Consider the following 14,271-nt stretch of genomic DNA (forward strand, 5'->3'; position numbering starts at 1 on the left):
TGTAAAAAGGTTTCCGGGATGAGCGGGTGGCAAATTTTTAATGTGAAATGTGACTTTTGACAAAATGAGTTAAGCAGTTGAAAGTAGTTAGCTAGCTAATGCATGTAAAGCTGGCAAAACAAGCTGCTGAATGTTCAGCATTTTTTTAAGCAGCCTTCTAACTGACAGAAGATGATGCTGCTTGTAAAATTTCAGTGACCAATGTTATTAATGCAGCATGATTATATTTGTAAATGTTGATAAGTTTATTATTACTAAGTACAGTCAAGTTGATTCTGGTTCCTTATGACTATATGGAAGGTGTTTCTCTAGAATGTCTTTTCATATGTTCCAGGCTTCTGAATGGCCGGTTCATGATTCCTCTGATTGTATTCTTCCATCTTTTCGCTGGTCATCCTCTTTTACCTTTAGCTCTTCCAATTCCAAGCATAGTGGTCTTTTCCAGTGAATTAGTTTTTCTTGGAATATGTCCAGAATAAGCTTCAGCTTGGTTATATGGACTTTGAGTGAGAGGAGAGGCTTTATTTGTTTTGAGGATCCATTTGTTTGTTTTCTTTGCAGTCTAAGGAATTCTCAAAACTCCAAAGGTTATTCTGACAGATCACTTGCAGTGTTTGGTCTGTCAGAACACCGGCATGGAAGGATTCTTGATGTTGGCTTCCTATTTGCTAGCTTCTTAATAACGTCTTTTCATATTAAATGGTGCAGCAGATACATTCTGGTACTTGTAAGCAAACTTGAGTTTTGTATATTTATTAACCATTCTGTTGCTTCAGAATCAGCTTGGTTCTTTTCTAGGGGCAAAGACGACATTGTGGAAAGCTGGACGGACCCCTCTAAATGTTCCAGTGAACATACTGACTTCCAGTCTGACTTCATTTTTGGTTTTAAGAAAATACTCTTAGACTTTATTCTGATCACACGGGTACAGCACTATAAGAAAATTGCTGCTTTCTTTAGGTAATATTGTTAACTCGTAGTTTTGAAAAGCAAAAACAGGAAACGTATATTTGTTTATGATTTTTTTTGTTGTTGTTGACATAATGGACATGGTCACTCAATTGTTCTGTTGACCTGTAAGGTGCGTTGATTATTGGTCAGTTTTTTCCTGTTCTAAAATGCGATTAGGGTGGTACCACATAATTTCAAGTAATCTGAAATTGCCAATATATTAGTGTACGTCATTTTCATTTTTTAAAGTTTGATATGACACTCTTGATAGTAATTAGTAAAGCAGAATATGTAAGTTCCCCTTAAACGTGGTGGAGTAGCTGTGACACATGGCCTGTGGTGGCTTATTGCTTTCATAAAACATTGACAAGATGTTATGGGGTAAAATACAGCAAAGTTCAATAAATGAAGAATTTTATTTTTAATAATTGCAAATAAACAGTTCTCATGTCAGTCAGTGCAGGTCATTAACAGTATGCTTAGTATCAGTTATAAAGGAACATATTGGTCTTAAGATTTTTCCATAACACAATGTTTTTTTAATAATTTGTTGCATTGATACAGAATTCAGCTGACCATCCTATTTTACTACAGCTTTTAATTTTATAAACCAGAAATGTTTTTTTAATTCTGAATGTATCACCCAAATTTGGAAATGATTTATACATTGACTTTGGTCACTTTGTTTCTCAGGTATTCTCATCACCACAATAGCCTCTAAAGGAGAGTTACAGAACTGGCCAGAGCTTCTGCCCAAACTCTGTTTGCTGCTGGATTCAGAGGACTACAACACATGTGAAGTAAGTCACACAAATACACACTTTAAAGAAATTCCAGTCACCAGCACACCCTCGGTTTGACAAAGGCTTTGTCATTCATTCTATTTGGGAGGTAAAATGCAGAGTTCTGCTGTGCTGTTAGCTTTGCTTTAGAGAATAATCTCAAATGCCCAGTCAGGTCATTTCTGCTATTTGTTTTCCTCTGTCGTTTCTAATTGTATTCCAGTGGTGCACATGGTAGTATAAAAGCTACTTATGCCACAAGCATTGCTGCCAAAACCTTGAAGAAGAAGATACCTGTATGATTGTGTGAAAAAAGACTGAGGAAGCTGAAATAATATTAAAATTGACATCCCAGATGTGTCTTCTTTGAAACATATTGATCAAATTTCAGGGAGATCACTTGAAACATACTGATCAAATTTCAGGTAGATCAAGAAATTACTCAGAAAGTTGACATTTTGACTAAAACATCTTGAAATAGAGTCGTATGCGACAATTTGTGCACCCCTGGTCAAATGAAATGCTTTGCTGAAAACACATACGCTAGAAAGACTATGCTTCTGCACATTTTAATGCACATTTACTATTTATTTGCTGAATTTAACATATCTGATCAAAACATAAAATATGGGTTGTGCAGGTTATGGCAAATTTCATTTAGTGTTTTTTTTTTTTTTTCCCTAACATGAAACTCGGCAAATAAAAAGAAATTGTGCACTAAAAGTTGCAGAAATGCTATATAGGGGATGTGTACACTATGAAAATCGACGTGTCATATGAAATGGTATACATACAACTTTACCTTCTATTGTTTAGCTTATAGTATTCAAATCCAAACTTTTGAATGCTAGTGTGTGCCTAAACACACAAAAAGCTGTTGCTACCAATTAATCAGTGAGATCTTCCTTTAACTGAAAAAGCAGATGTACTCTCTTAATGTGAGCATGTTTTATATTAACTGTAGGTTTATTTGTGTATCAGTGAACTATACATGTTTCTTTTGTAGAGGCCAAAATATAGTCATATAGTTCAGTTGTTTTACTATATTGTGCATCTATTGTTGCTGTAGCTAATCAATGGAGGAAATACTAGACTGGGCTTTTAAAGCATATGCAGACCTCATATATAGCCTTGTGTGTGCATTTTACAGAGGATCTCTCAGGCTGCAGTTAGTGTAGGTCAAGACTCCCTTGCAACAAGCACCCAAAAATAGCTATTCTATCCCACAGTGCTTTGCGTTGGCTGGAGGGGATCCAGCAGGAGTAAATAAAAGTGGGACTGTGTATGAATCTGTGTGTTGAAGTTGACGGATGAGTCTGAATCAATGAAATAATTCTGTATCTTTCTCTCTGTCTCACTGTTGTGGCTGCGTTCTCTCTTTATTTTACATGCAAAGAACAAAAAAGACATTCTTCATCATTTAAAATGGACTAGTGTAATATGCATTTAAAATTGAAGTTGTAATAAATAATTTAATATAAAATGTCATGAATGAAATAACTTTATAAAATGTTTTCTGTATCACGTCTGAATTGTGACTAGTAATACACATGCTAACTTAGTCTGACATTCTGAAAAATAGCCTTGGAGCATAATACAATGCAAAGTATGAAGTTCTGAATGGCCTGTATGTTAACATAGCCGATTTTTGCCGATGTGTTCTATCAGTTCTATATAAAGCTTGAAGCAGGTGTGAGACTCCAAACATTTCTTGAATGTTGCAGATGACTTTATTTAGCTTTGCCACAGAACCTTTTTATGGTTTACAGTGGTGGCCTGTTCCGACTGCTATGTAGTGATGTCAAACAAGTCATATGTTATCTGTCACATATGTGTCCCCACTAGTAACTGAACAATGCTATTGCCGTTTTCCTTCCATTTGCGCTACATTTGAAATCAGGGCCCCACCAATATAAATTTATGTAATATAATATAATACAATATACAATATAAATTTTGTGATCGATGCTGATGGCAGTCTTTTGGGCATTCCGATTCTCATAACCAGAAACCAGTAATAATAAATCAACTGATGCAATTGAAAGATTATACATACATTTGTTTTACATTTGAATTATATAGTCCATAATCAGTGATTAGCAATTTCAAAGCAGCGTGCGACACAGTTGTTATTACATTTGTTTTTATTTCTTTTCTTAGATATACATATGGTTTTTGTACAACGCTAATTTTTTTCCCCCATGGAAAGGAATGATGGAATTTTTTGGCAAAAATTGGTGTACTCCACTTACATTTACAATAGCTAATACATGTACACTCGCAGCATCCTCGTATCCATGTAGGATACCATAGCAACTGCTCAGCAACATCTTACCAACCACCTGGTGGATATAATAACAATCTCTTTATTTTTTATTTATTTATTTTTCAAACTTAGATGTGGAATCAACATTGTAAAAGCTCTCCTCTGATTCTCATTTATTTTTGCCAGTAATGCTGTCACCATAGCAACCTTTCCATTTCTGTATCACATTGTTAGTCACGCACTTCTTTGAGGCATGAAACAGCAATATTTAAAGACAACATGTGAACGTAGCCTTTATGGAAAAAAAGGTGTTATCAGAAATAAGACCACACGTAGAATGCAACCAATCAGACTGTATTGTCAGAACTAATAAACTATAATGCTTGATACATAAAATATCATATAAATTCTGCTCAGGTAAATAAAATGGAGGAGGTAATAATTAGTGACCCCTTACATATATATCTGTTCATGGCATGCAGCCATAGTGAGTTTCTTTTAAATATTAGATCGATTACCTTTCATTTCAAGTCACATTTCTGCTATGGATTTTTGTGATCTCATTCTGGGTTGAATTTAATGCAGTAATGGCGAAATGATGAGCGGTGCTGTCACTGATGAATGTCGGTGACTGCGCCTTCAATTATTACAATTTTTTGGGTGCTGCATATCATCTGCCTTTAATCTGCCTTAATGTCGGCTTACAGATGTAAATACACCTTTATTATCAATTGTTGAAGATTGCCAAAAGGTTTTGTTAATCTTACAACCTCTACAATCACAGATTTTTGATAAACTGTTTAAAATTTTTAGAAGGATGTTCTTCTTTGAATCACTTTCCTCACTGGAAGTATAAATCTCATTTTCAGTGTACGGTCAAACTGATTTAAATACAAAGCATTTTTGTGCTCATCTTTATTCATCTAGACTTGTGAAAATGCAGCTTGGTTTGACCTTGAAAGCTTCATGACTGTGTCTCTTCCTGCTCCTCTGCTCTCCAACTCGATGCGTGCAGCAACTCGCATAGTGCTGGCTGATGTCGGAGACGGTTGCCATGGCGACAGCCAGCCCCAGACATCTCTTGTTGCCACGGTGCCGTGTGTCTCATGGCCTGATTATATTCCTCACAGGTGGAAGTGTGCATGAGCTCAAAAGGAAGAATTCTTCTGCTCACTGCGAGAGGGAGATAGGAATGTAAGGGACATCACGCGGCAGATAAACCTGTGCAGCGTTAAAAGCCTGTTTGATGGATTACTGAAAAAAAAAATGTATACGAAGCTCACATTTCCGGTTGCCTTCCCTTCACGTGACAATAGTCATTCAGGATTTATTGTAACAATCTAATTGTTCTAGTCTTAACAACAAGAAAGCATCCTCAGACTTGTCCTTGGCAAGTATTGCACTTTGGAAATAAACCAAATTAATGTTAAACAGCAGAAGAAGCAGTTTGATGTTTCTTAGGTCTGTGTAGGCTAGGATGGATTTTCCTTTATTGTTTGCATGGAAACATATTTACAGTGCCATTGTTGAGGATTAGAGAAATTCGAGAGCTGATTACTCACTACTGCCTTTGTAAGGGATAGAATTTCTGCAGTTTACACTGAGAATCAATTTCATGAGAACAGTCTGCCAACCAAAAATATCCAACTAACAGAGGTCCTGAGGCCAACAGGTACCACCGATGAAGGGCTGGAGGCCACACTCGGGGGGAAAAAAAAAAAAAATATGTTGTGTGTGTGTGTCTGTGTGTGTATAAAATGTGTACAAAATGTGTACAGGGTGAGTCACAGGACACCGTTTTATTTCAGAAACAAAAGGGAAAATGACACATCTGTACACCCCAGCAGGTAATGGGTGAAGGGGCCTATCTTTTAGGCTATGTCCGGAACATGGCCACCATCTTGAAAGCCGCCATACTGGATTAAGGGCTAGTTTTTCCCATGGGAAGGTGGTCAAGTAGCATATCAAAGAAGACCAGAATTGTCTCAGAAATCTATTGCCGCAGTTTGCAATATCTCTTGTGGTTCAAAAGTTATCAACACAGAAAGTTGCAACAACTGGGAACATTGCCTGTGATGCACAGCTATTCGACATGTTCAATGTGCTGTCCCTGGTGCTGAACACAGAGCTGAAAGCGCAGGATCCAATCATTATGAACCCGCATGAGAATCTCTGGAGAAATGCTGTCACAAGCCTCTGCGATGCAGTGCAGAAGGTGGTGTTTGTTGCAGATTTTCTCAGCATATATAATTTGTTTGAGATCACCCCAGAGATAAAAGTCTATAATAAAATAAAAAAAATAAAACTGTCAAATGACTTTTGAGTGCGTGTGTGCATGCGTGTATGTGTGTGTAATATATACACACACACACACACACACCGGCCACTTTATTAGGTACCTTGCTAGTAAAAGGTAGGACCCTCTTATGCCTTCAGAACTGCCTTAATTCTTCGTGGCATACTTTCAACAAGATTTTCTTTATTTATTTGAGTTAATGTTGCCTTTCTATCATCTCGAACCAGTCTGCCCATTCTCCTCTGACCTCACATCAAGCCATTTTCGTCCACGCAACTGCTGCTCACTGGATATTTTTTATATTAATAATTATTATATGTGCGTGTGCCAAACATGCAGCACGGCTTCTGTAGCTGCCCTGTGTTGCAGTTTATCCAGGCCGATGCATTGGTGTAAATGACCTGGATGGAGGCATCGTAAGAGACTAAGCTAGAGGGCTGAATAAATTTTATTTTACATGGCTTGTTATTAAAAATATGATAAAAACAGTGGAACACTGGAAACAAAAACTTTTCGCCCATTTCAAGTTCAAAACCAGTATGTTGAGTCCGTAGCTCAAGTCAAAAGTGAAAACCTTAAGCGTCAGTGCCACTGCGAAACAATACCCTTTAAATAACCTCCCCACAAAATTCAGTTCTGAGGACAAATAAAATGCTCCTCCGTAATCTAACAGCGCATGAATATGAAATGCTCATTCAGATCAGCCTTTGTTGATTTTTATTTTAATTCTTAATATTTTAATTATATTTTAATTCTTCTATTCTTATAAAAAATCAGCATACACAATGTGCAAAAAAAATCTGAGCATACACGTATGTTCACTGCTTTGCTAAAAGTGATCCTCTACCCTAATAATATTTATATAGTCCCTTGCCATGGATAGATGGGGTACAGGGGGGTAAATTGCACAGCAACAGGTGCTGAGGCTACATCTGTGTTAGGGGTTTGTGATGAAATAGCCAATGAGTGCAGCTACAATTTAGGTTTACTTCATAATCTGGCAACTCTCTGTATATTCTTTGTCTCGTTGTACCCTGACATCGTACCGTGTTTGCCATGTCTAAGGCTCCTGTTTGCTTCTTTTTACGTCTTTCTCGTTTTCTCTTAGGGGGCCTTTGGAGCTCTGCAGAAGATCTGCGAGGATTCGGCTGAGATTCTGGACAGTGACGTGTTGGACCGACCTCTCAATGTCATGATCCCAAAATTTCTGCAGTTTTTCAAACACAGCAGCCCCAAGATCCGGTAGGAAGCACCTCTGTTGTGTCTGCAAACATGAAATATGGCTGGATATTAGCAGCAACTATACGTTATAATGTGATGTTATACGACATGATGTGACGATGCAGTCGTGTATGCACAACAGACATTTTCATTTGTAAATACAGAGGCATCAGAACAGGCAGTAGACCAGTGGTCACTAACCTTTCGTCTTGTGATCTGCTTTGCTGCAGAGGTCAGTTCTAGCCTGCATCTAACATGCTGCCCTCTCTGCATACCTAACAGTAATTCATCTAGTTTCCTGAGTCGTTCCTGAAATCTTTATTTTTTAAAGGTGCAGAAACATTAAAGGGACAACACGTCCATGTCCAGGATTACTGCTTTAATGATAAAGCAAAAAAAATAATTAAAAGCTGAGCCAACTTCAACAGCCATGTCAAATATGGAGACTGCTCACGTAAAATGGCAATAACCAGTGGTGTTGCTGTTTTTTAATGTATGCTGTTTTTTATCAGTCTACATTCAAATGCTGACAGTAAAGTTTAAACCTCAGAGACCAAAAAACCTAAAACTTTGGGGGGTGGGGGTTGGTCTAAAAACATCTAAGCTAGTCTGTATACATTAGCATAAAAGCAGCCCTGATAACCATTGAGTTTGGCCGAATGGTTTAGACCAACAGTTTCAAAATGCAGCTCATTTTTACGTTGAGTGCTGCTTATTCTATCTGCTAAACTAAAAAAAAGAATCGTCAGATATGGGACAGCGACAATTTTGTTCTGCATATGCAGTGGAGGTGGCGAAGAGCTAGACTATATTGCATCTAAATGCATTTCTAGCATTGTGCTTTCAGACTGTATCATCATGTTGTGGTTATTTGTTGTTGATGATGCATTTAAAAACAGCTGTGTGATTCATATTCAGAAAACCATCAGTCCAAAGTATGTTCGAGTACAAGAACCAATTAGGACATGAGTTTGTAAAGAGTAACATTCCAAGTAGTTACAGTCATGTTACTGCTTTTTGTTGTAGATCTCACGCCATTGCTTGTGTGAACCAGTTTATCATCAGCAGAACACAGGCACTTATGCTGCACATAGATCCTTTCATTGAAGTAAGTGTTCTTTTTTTTGTATTTATCTGACCTTAAACTATTAGCTTCATCTAAAGGAGCTCAATTGTTTTCTAGAAGTTTTGAGTTCTGGTAGGAGATGTTGAAATGTTGACAGCGCTCTCTCAAGTGCCCTCAGAGCCAAGTGTTTTTCTGAGTTTTCTACTAAAAGTAATATATGAATGTTGATACTTAAACTGTGAAGACTGGAGATGTAAACTGTGAAGACTGGAGATGAGTTGACCCCAGGCTTATTTGTGTGTTGCAGAACTTGTTTGCACTGGCGGGAGATGAGGAGCCAGAGGTGAGGAAGAATGTTTGCAGGGCTCTGGTCATGCTGCTGGAGGTCCGCATGGACCGTCTCCTTCCCCACATGCACAACATTACAGAGGTGAGGTCATCACATACTCTCTAACAGTATAGAGCCTTGAGATGGATTACAAAATGACCATGAGCTTATGTGTGGTCTTACATTTTATTTCTAATGTAAATCTGTTCAACATAACCAGTGAACATGTTTTTATAAGTAATGTTGATGATTGTAAAATAGAAGTAAATGCAATTTATTTCTTTTCTTTTGGCGACTATTTTGTCTTAAAGTACCCTGCATGATTGGATTTTGAAAAATATCTTTTAGACTAACCTCATATGTCAAAACTATTGTGAAACAGAGTCTCAGACATCAGGAGCATATTCTTAACTATTTTATGTAATGACATTTTGTGAGGGAGCTTTTAGAGGCATTAAACTCTTTAGGTGTTTGGTTGCTATCGCCACCACTGTAACCAATTCTAACTCTGTACATGTTTCTGGAAAAGAGGTTTTCATATAAAAACACTTTTCAAATAAAACCAATTACTTTGTTTACATGTTAGCCATCAAATTATGCAGAAGTTTAGAAAAATAGGTGGAATGCTCCGTTAAAAGTTTCTCTACAACTGGAGTGTTTCCCATTTTGCCTTGATGTTGAATGACTGTTTACATTTTAATGATTTAGTCATTTTGAAAAATCATGGGATTTCCACTTTAATTTCTCTAGTACCTGTTTGGTCTTGCTTTGTACACATAAGTACTGCTATTTAGTGTAGGCTAGAGATCTAAATTTAAGACATGGATTCATTCTAGTCTAGGACCAAATTTTGCAATGCAAATGGTGAATCACCACTGGAAACCCATTTTAGTATATGCTTAGGGCTTAATCTGGGTCTGGGAAGCCAGCCCCAAATGCTAGAAGATGGGAAAAATGTAGAGGAGAGATGAGACTGAGACACCATCTAGTGGGCATTCAGATGTAAGGCATTTAATAATCAACGCTTTTTTGTTTTTTGTTTTGTTTTTTGTTTGTTTTTTTAAACAAATCTCTTTCTATTGTCTCTTAGTACATGTTGCAAAGGACGCAGGACCAGGATGAGAATGTTGCTTTGGAAGCCTGTGAGTTCTGGCTCACACTTGCAGAACAGCCTGTTTGTAAAGATGTGCTTTGCGGACACCTGGCTAAGTAAGTGCACACATGGGGTGGGGGGTGCATGCATCTGCAAAAAAGACAAGTAGAAAGTTGATATGAAACTATGGATATAGACCGATAAGCATTTTGTGAGGCTAATACAGATTGATTGTTGTTCTTTAGCAAGATTGGCCTATGTCAGTTCAAATCCTCAGTGGGCAGGATGCTTCAACACTTAACCGCACAGGCAAAGACTTGGTTTAACCCCAACATTGCAACAAATTCACGTTAAATAAGCACGTTCTGTAAGTCTGCTCATTTCACTTGAGTTTAAAAGCCGTATGCTTCCCACTTTCAGTTGTGTTTTCAAACCAAAATGGCAACAAATTAAATGAATGTTTCAGCAGTTTCAAAAGCAGTAGGTGTACTTAGTTACTTTCAGACGAAAAAAAAATACAGCAGCAGGATAAAATGTTTTTATCAAAGAACAGTGCCATAGGAACATGAGTGTGTAATTGACTCAAGGAGTACTGTACAGCATCAGTGTCATTTATTTTCCTACAAAGGCTACATTATGGCTTTCTGGCTTGGCAGTCTGTACCTCCTCCTCTTGTTCTAGAGATTTAAAGCAGTGCTAAACAATTTTTTTTGACATTCTCATTCAAGACACAGGGCGGTAGCCTAGAGCAAGTCTGTCAAGAATTTGAAACCTTTTATTCTGCTGGTAATTTAATGCCTTTGACCTCCATGGAATGGCTGGTAATTACACACTTGACACGTAGTCAGATTGTCACTGTGCTCCTCTGTATTTTCCTAGAGTATTTCAGTGTACATGCTAAACAAGGAGTCCATTCGTTGTCTTCCACGGTTTGGTAAAAATCTACATTTTGATAGCATGTTATCGGTGTTGTGTTATCCAACTTTGCTAGTTGTGCTAGCTTCCGATTCTCACTGTAATCAGTTGTATGATGTATTTCTAAGTGTTGTTGCTAGTTAATGATGTTAAAAATTGGTGTTTACTTTTGCTTCCCTCATGAGTCACATTAGTTTTTCGGACTTGGCAAATGATATTGACTTGGTGCTACTCTTGTGAATCAAACCACTAGACTGTCAAAATGTTTACTTACAGCAAACTTTGCGAAATTTGCTAAACTGAAAAACGGCCAATTCCAATCAGTAGTCATGGCAGTCTTCCATCCCTCTGCTCTTATAAAACGTATGTTAGTAAGTCATTTTAGCATAAAATCACACACACACTTCTTAGCAAAGACTGTCACATGTAGATAACGATAAAGCAAATGTAAAATTTGCTATTGGTCGTTTTATATATGAATTAACAAATTCATATATAAATTATATAAATATATAATATATTTATAGAAATATATAAATTGTAGTAATTATTTTTATGTGGGTAATGTGGGTTATCATTCTGTCATAGGTTGGTACCAGTTTTGGTTAATGGAATGAAATACTCAGAGATCGACATAATTCTGCTGAAGGTAAGCACACTCAAAGCCATTTCCTTGGACAAGTAAACTGCCTAGATTTGCGTTGATCCATAAGACAGTTAAAAAAAAAAAAAAAAAAAAATTAAGTGATGTGTTTGTTTTGAATGTGTCTTCAGGGTGATGTTGAGGAGGATGAAGCAATCCCAGATAGTGAGCAAGACATTCGACCCAGATTTCATCGCTCGCGTACTGTTGCTCAGCAACATGAGGGTGGGGACAGCATTGAGGATGAAGAAGACAACGATGAGGACGATCTGGATGATGATGACACCATCTCAGACTGGAACTTACGTAAGAATCCTTTTTTGAAGTGCAGAGGTCACCGATGTTGGCAGAGTAAGGCTAAGTTGGCTTTGTTCTCTCCTTGCAGGAAAATGCTCTGCGGCAGCTTTGGATGTTCTGGCAAACGTTTTTCGAGAAGATCTGCTGCTACACATTCTCCCTTTGCTGAAAGAACTGCTGTTCCACCCAGAATGGGTCATCAAAGAGTCAGGCATACTTGTACTAGGAGCTATTGCCGAGGGTGTGTAACATATACATTGTACACATGCATAAGGATCATTTGGAAATAACTTTGAAGTTATATGTGTAGAATAGCCTGCATTTTTATCCTAAAGCCCCAAAGCAGTTAAATCCATGCTTCATGTTAGTTTTGTTGGCACACAGTGTGTAGTTGCATGCAAACACAAAAGCTCGCTTTTTTAGCCAACTATGAGTCTTTCTAGTGTGGTTTAGGAATTTTCACGTACTCTTCCTTGCAGAATGTTTTGATTATGTGATATTCTCTGTTGTGTGTTGTATGCACAGCTTGTTTAGGATCTCATAGATTTTCAGTGATGTTCAAGTCAGGGGAGCATTCCAAAAGCTTCAGCTTTTGCTGTGTGTGTGTGTGTGTGTATGCATGTATGTATGTGTGTGTGTGTGTGTGTGTGTATGTGTATATATATATATATATATATATATATATATATATATATATATATATATATATATATATATATGTATATATATATGTATATATGTGTATATATATATAGGATAATGGTGGCTAAAGCTTGCACCACAGTCACAAGGCAGATGTGCTTGTTCTTCCTGCACAGCTTTAACCCAAAGAAGTCCTGAGAAGATGGGCAGTTAAAAAAAAAAAAGGGACAGTTTTTGAAAAAAGCATGTCAAAACAAGTTTTGAAAACATATAAATTAACACTAAAGTCATTTTCCACTTTAGACGTACTAGTTGGTCCTGTGGTTTGTTTACATGGCTCTGCAAGTCAGCGATGAGCTTTTTATAGAGTGGAAGTAGAATGAGCTGTCTGGTTACCTTTGTCACCATTACTGAGAGAGAAGAGAGAAGCAAGCAGAGCATGCTGTGACAGTTTCTGGGGGTAGAACATCAGTCTGGTTGTCAAAACACCATCAGTAGGCTTTTAGATGTAGTCTTGATTCTCTGCATTTTCACCGTTGTGTACAATTCTGCATTGTCATTCTGTTTAAGGCATGCCACAGCTCTCAGATAGGTATGACAAGCGGATCCAGTAACGCTCAAATAACATAAACGTTTGAAACATTTTACACTGTAACCCCTGGGACTTTAAAAGGAACATTTGTTCAATTTTTTGTGAAATTTATTAGAACTTGATTTGGATCAGTCAACTCTCTCCCTCCAGGTTGTATGCAGGGTATGATCCCATACCTGCCTGAATTGATTCCTCACTTGGTGCAGTGTTTGTCTGATAAGAAAGCTCTGGTCCGCTCCATCACCTGCTGGACCCTGAGCCGCTACGCACACTGGGTGGTGAGCCAGCCTGCCGATGCCTACCTCAAACCACTCATGACTGAGCTGCTCAAACGCATACTGGACAGCAACAAACGTGTCCAAGAGGCAGCATGCAGGTCAGTGTTTTTGTGTGTTTGTGTCTGCATGTTTAACAGATAGTGTTGTGTAATTTTCTGATAGAAACTTTGATTAATTTCAGTGCTAGAAATAGTATCTTTTTATCTAACATTTCCATTCACAATTCCGCTGCAGATTCGAGTCTGTCTTGATGTACCTGTCGGCAGTCTGCAATCTCACCTGCTTTATCTGCCCTTACTTTAGTCCTGAACCGACTGCTATTTGAGTTATTGATTAGTTGCAAATATGGATAAACAAAAAAAATGGTCTATGCTGGGTTGGTTCATTATTGAAGTACCAGTGAAGTCATAATTTAAAAGACAAAAAAATCCATGTCAGACAGTAATTTATTAAATATTTGACATATTATTGTTTTGCCCAAGAAACTACTCAAATGGCATAGGAGAATCCCTAAATATTAACACTTGTTAAGAATGTGAAGATCTATGAATGTCCAAAAAAACATCCAAAAGATTGTCTTCATTGCTGTCTCGACTTGTTTGACTTGCTCTTGAGTCTTTATCCTCTAAACTTGCCTGAAACTCACTGAAGTGCAGCATCAGCGAGTCAGAACCAGTGTGGCTGTGTATAAAGCTGTTTTAGCCTTTTTGCCGCTGGTGCTAATCAGAATCTGAATTCAAATTACCTTAGACCAGCTCCTCACACAAAAACAAAGGTCTGATACCTGCTCTGATTTGAGTCTGTGTTCTCAAAACGTACTTCAGTGCATCGTCACTGAGCCAGAACCTGTGTCGTCGTGTGTGTCTGTTTTTATCCTTCTCTCTCAGCTAGCTTTCCCCTC

The 14,271-nt window shown here is 37.6% G+C and overlaps 1 protein-coding gene across 2 annotated transcripts in view; it reads left to right on the forward strand.

Moving 5' to 3' along the window:
* The window catches only part of tnpo1 (transportin 1), a 36,317-nt gene that overhangs the window by 6,928 nt on the left and 15,118 nt on the right, over window positions 1-14,271 (forward strand). For both annotated transcript variants that reach the window (XR_001857897.2, XM_017698602.2), the window contains exons 4-12: window positions 1,645-1,751; window positions 7,404-7,537; window positions 8,543-8,624; window positions 8,890-9,012; window positions 10,001-10,119; window positions 11,507-11,567; window positions 11,693-11,867; window positions 11,947-12,099; window positions 13,243-13,468. Coding sequence is in view for 1 of the 2 variants with exons in the window: in XM_017698602.2 (XP_017554091.1) it covers window positions 1,645-1,751; window positions 7,404-7,537; window positions 8,543-8,624; window positions 8,890-9,012; window positions 10,001-10,119; window positions 11,507-11,567; window positions 11,693-11,867; window positions 11,947-12,099; window positions 13,243-13,468 (1,180 nt within the window). In the remaining variant the exon portion in view is untranslated. The remainder of the gene's footprint in view (window positions 1-1,644; window positions 1,752-7,403; window positions 7,538-8,542; window positions 8,625-8,889; window positions 9,013-10,000; window positions 10,120-11,506; window positions 11,568-11,692; window positions 11,868-11,946; window positions 12,100-13,242; window positions 13,469-14,271) is intronic.

Source organism: Pygocentrus nattereri, chromosome 23 (assembly GCF_015220715.1).
Source record: "Pygocentrus nattereri isolate fPygNat1 chromosome 23, fPygNat1.pri, whole genome shotgun sequence".
Taxonomy (NCBI): Eukaryota; Metazoa; Chordata; class Actinopteri; order Characiformes; family Serrasalmidae; genus Pygocentrus; species Pygocentrus nattereri.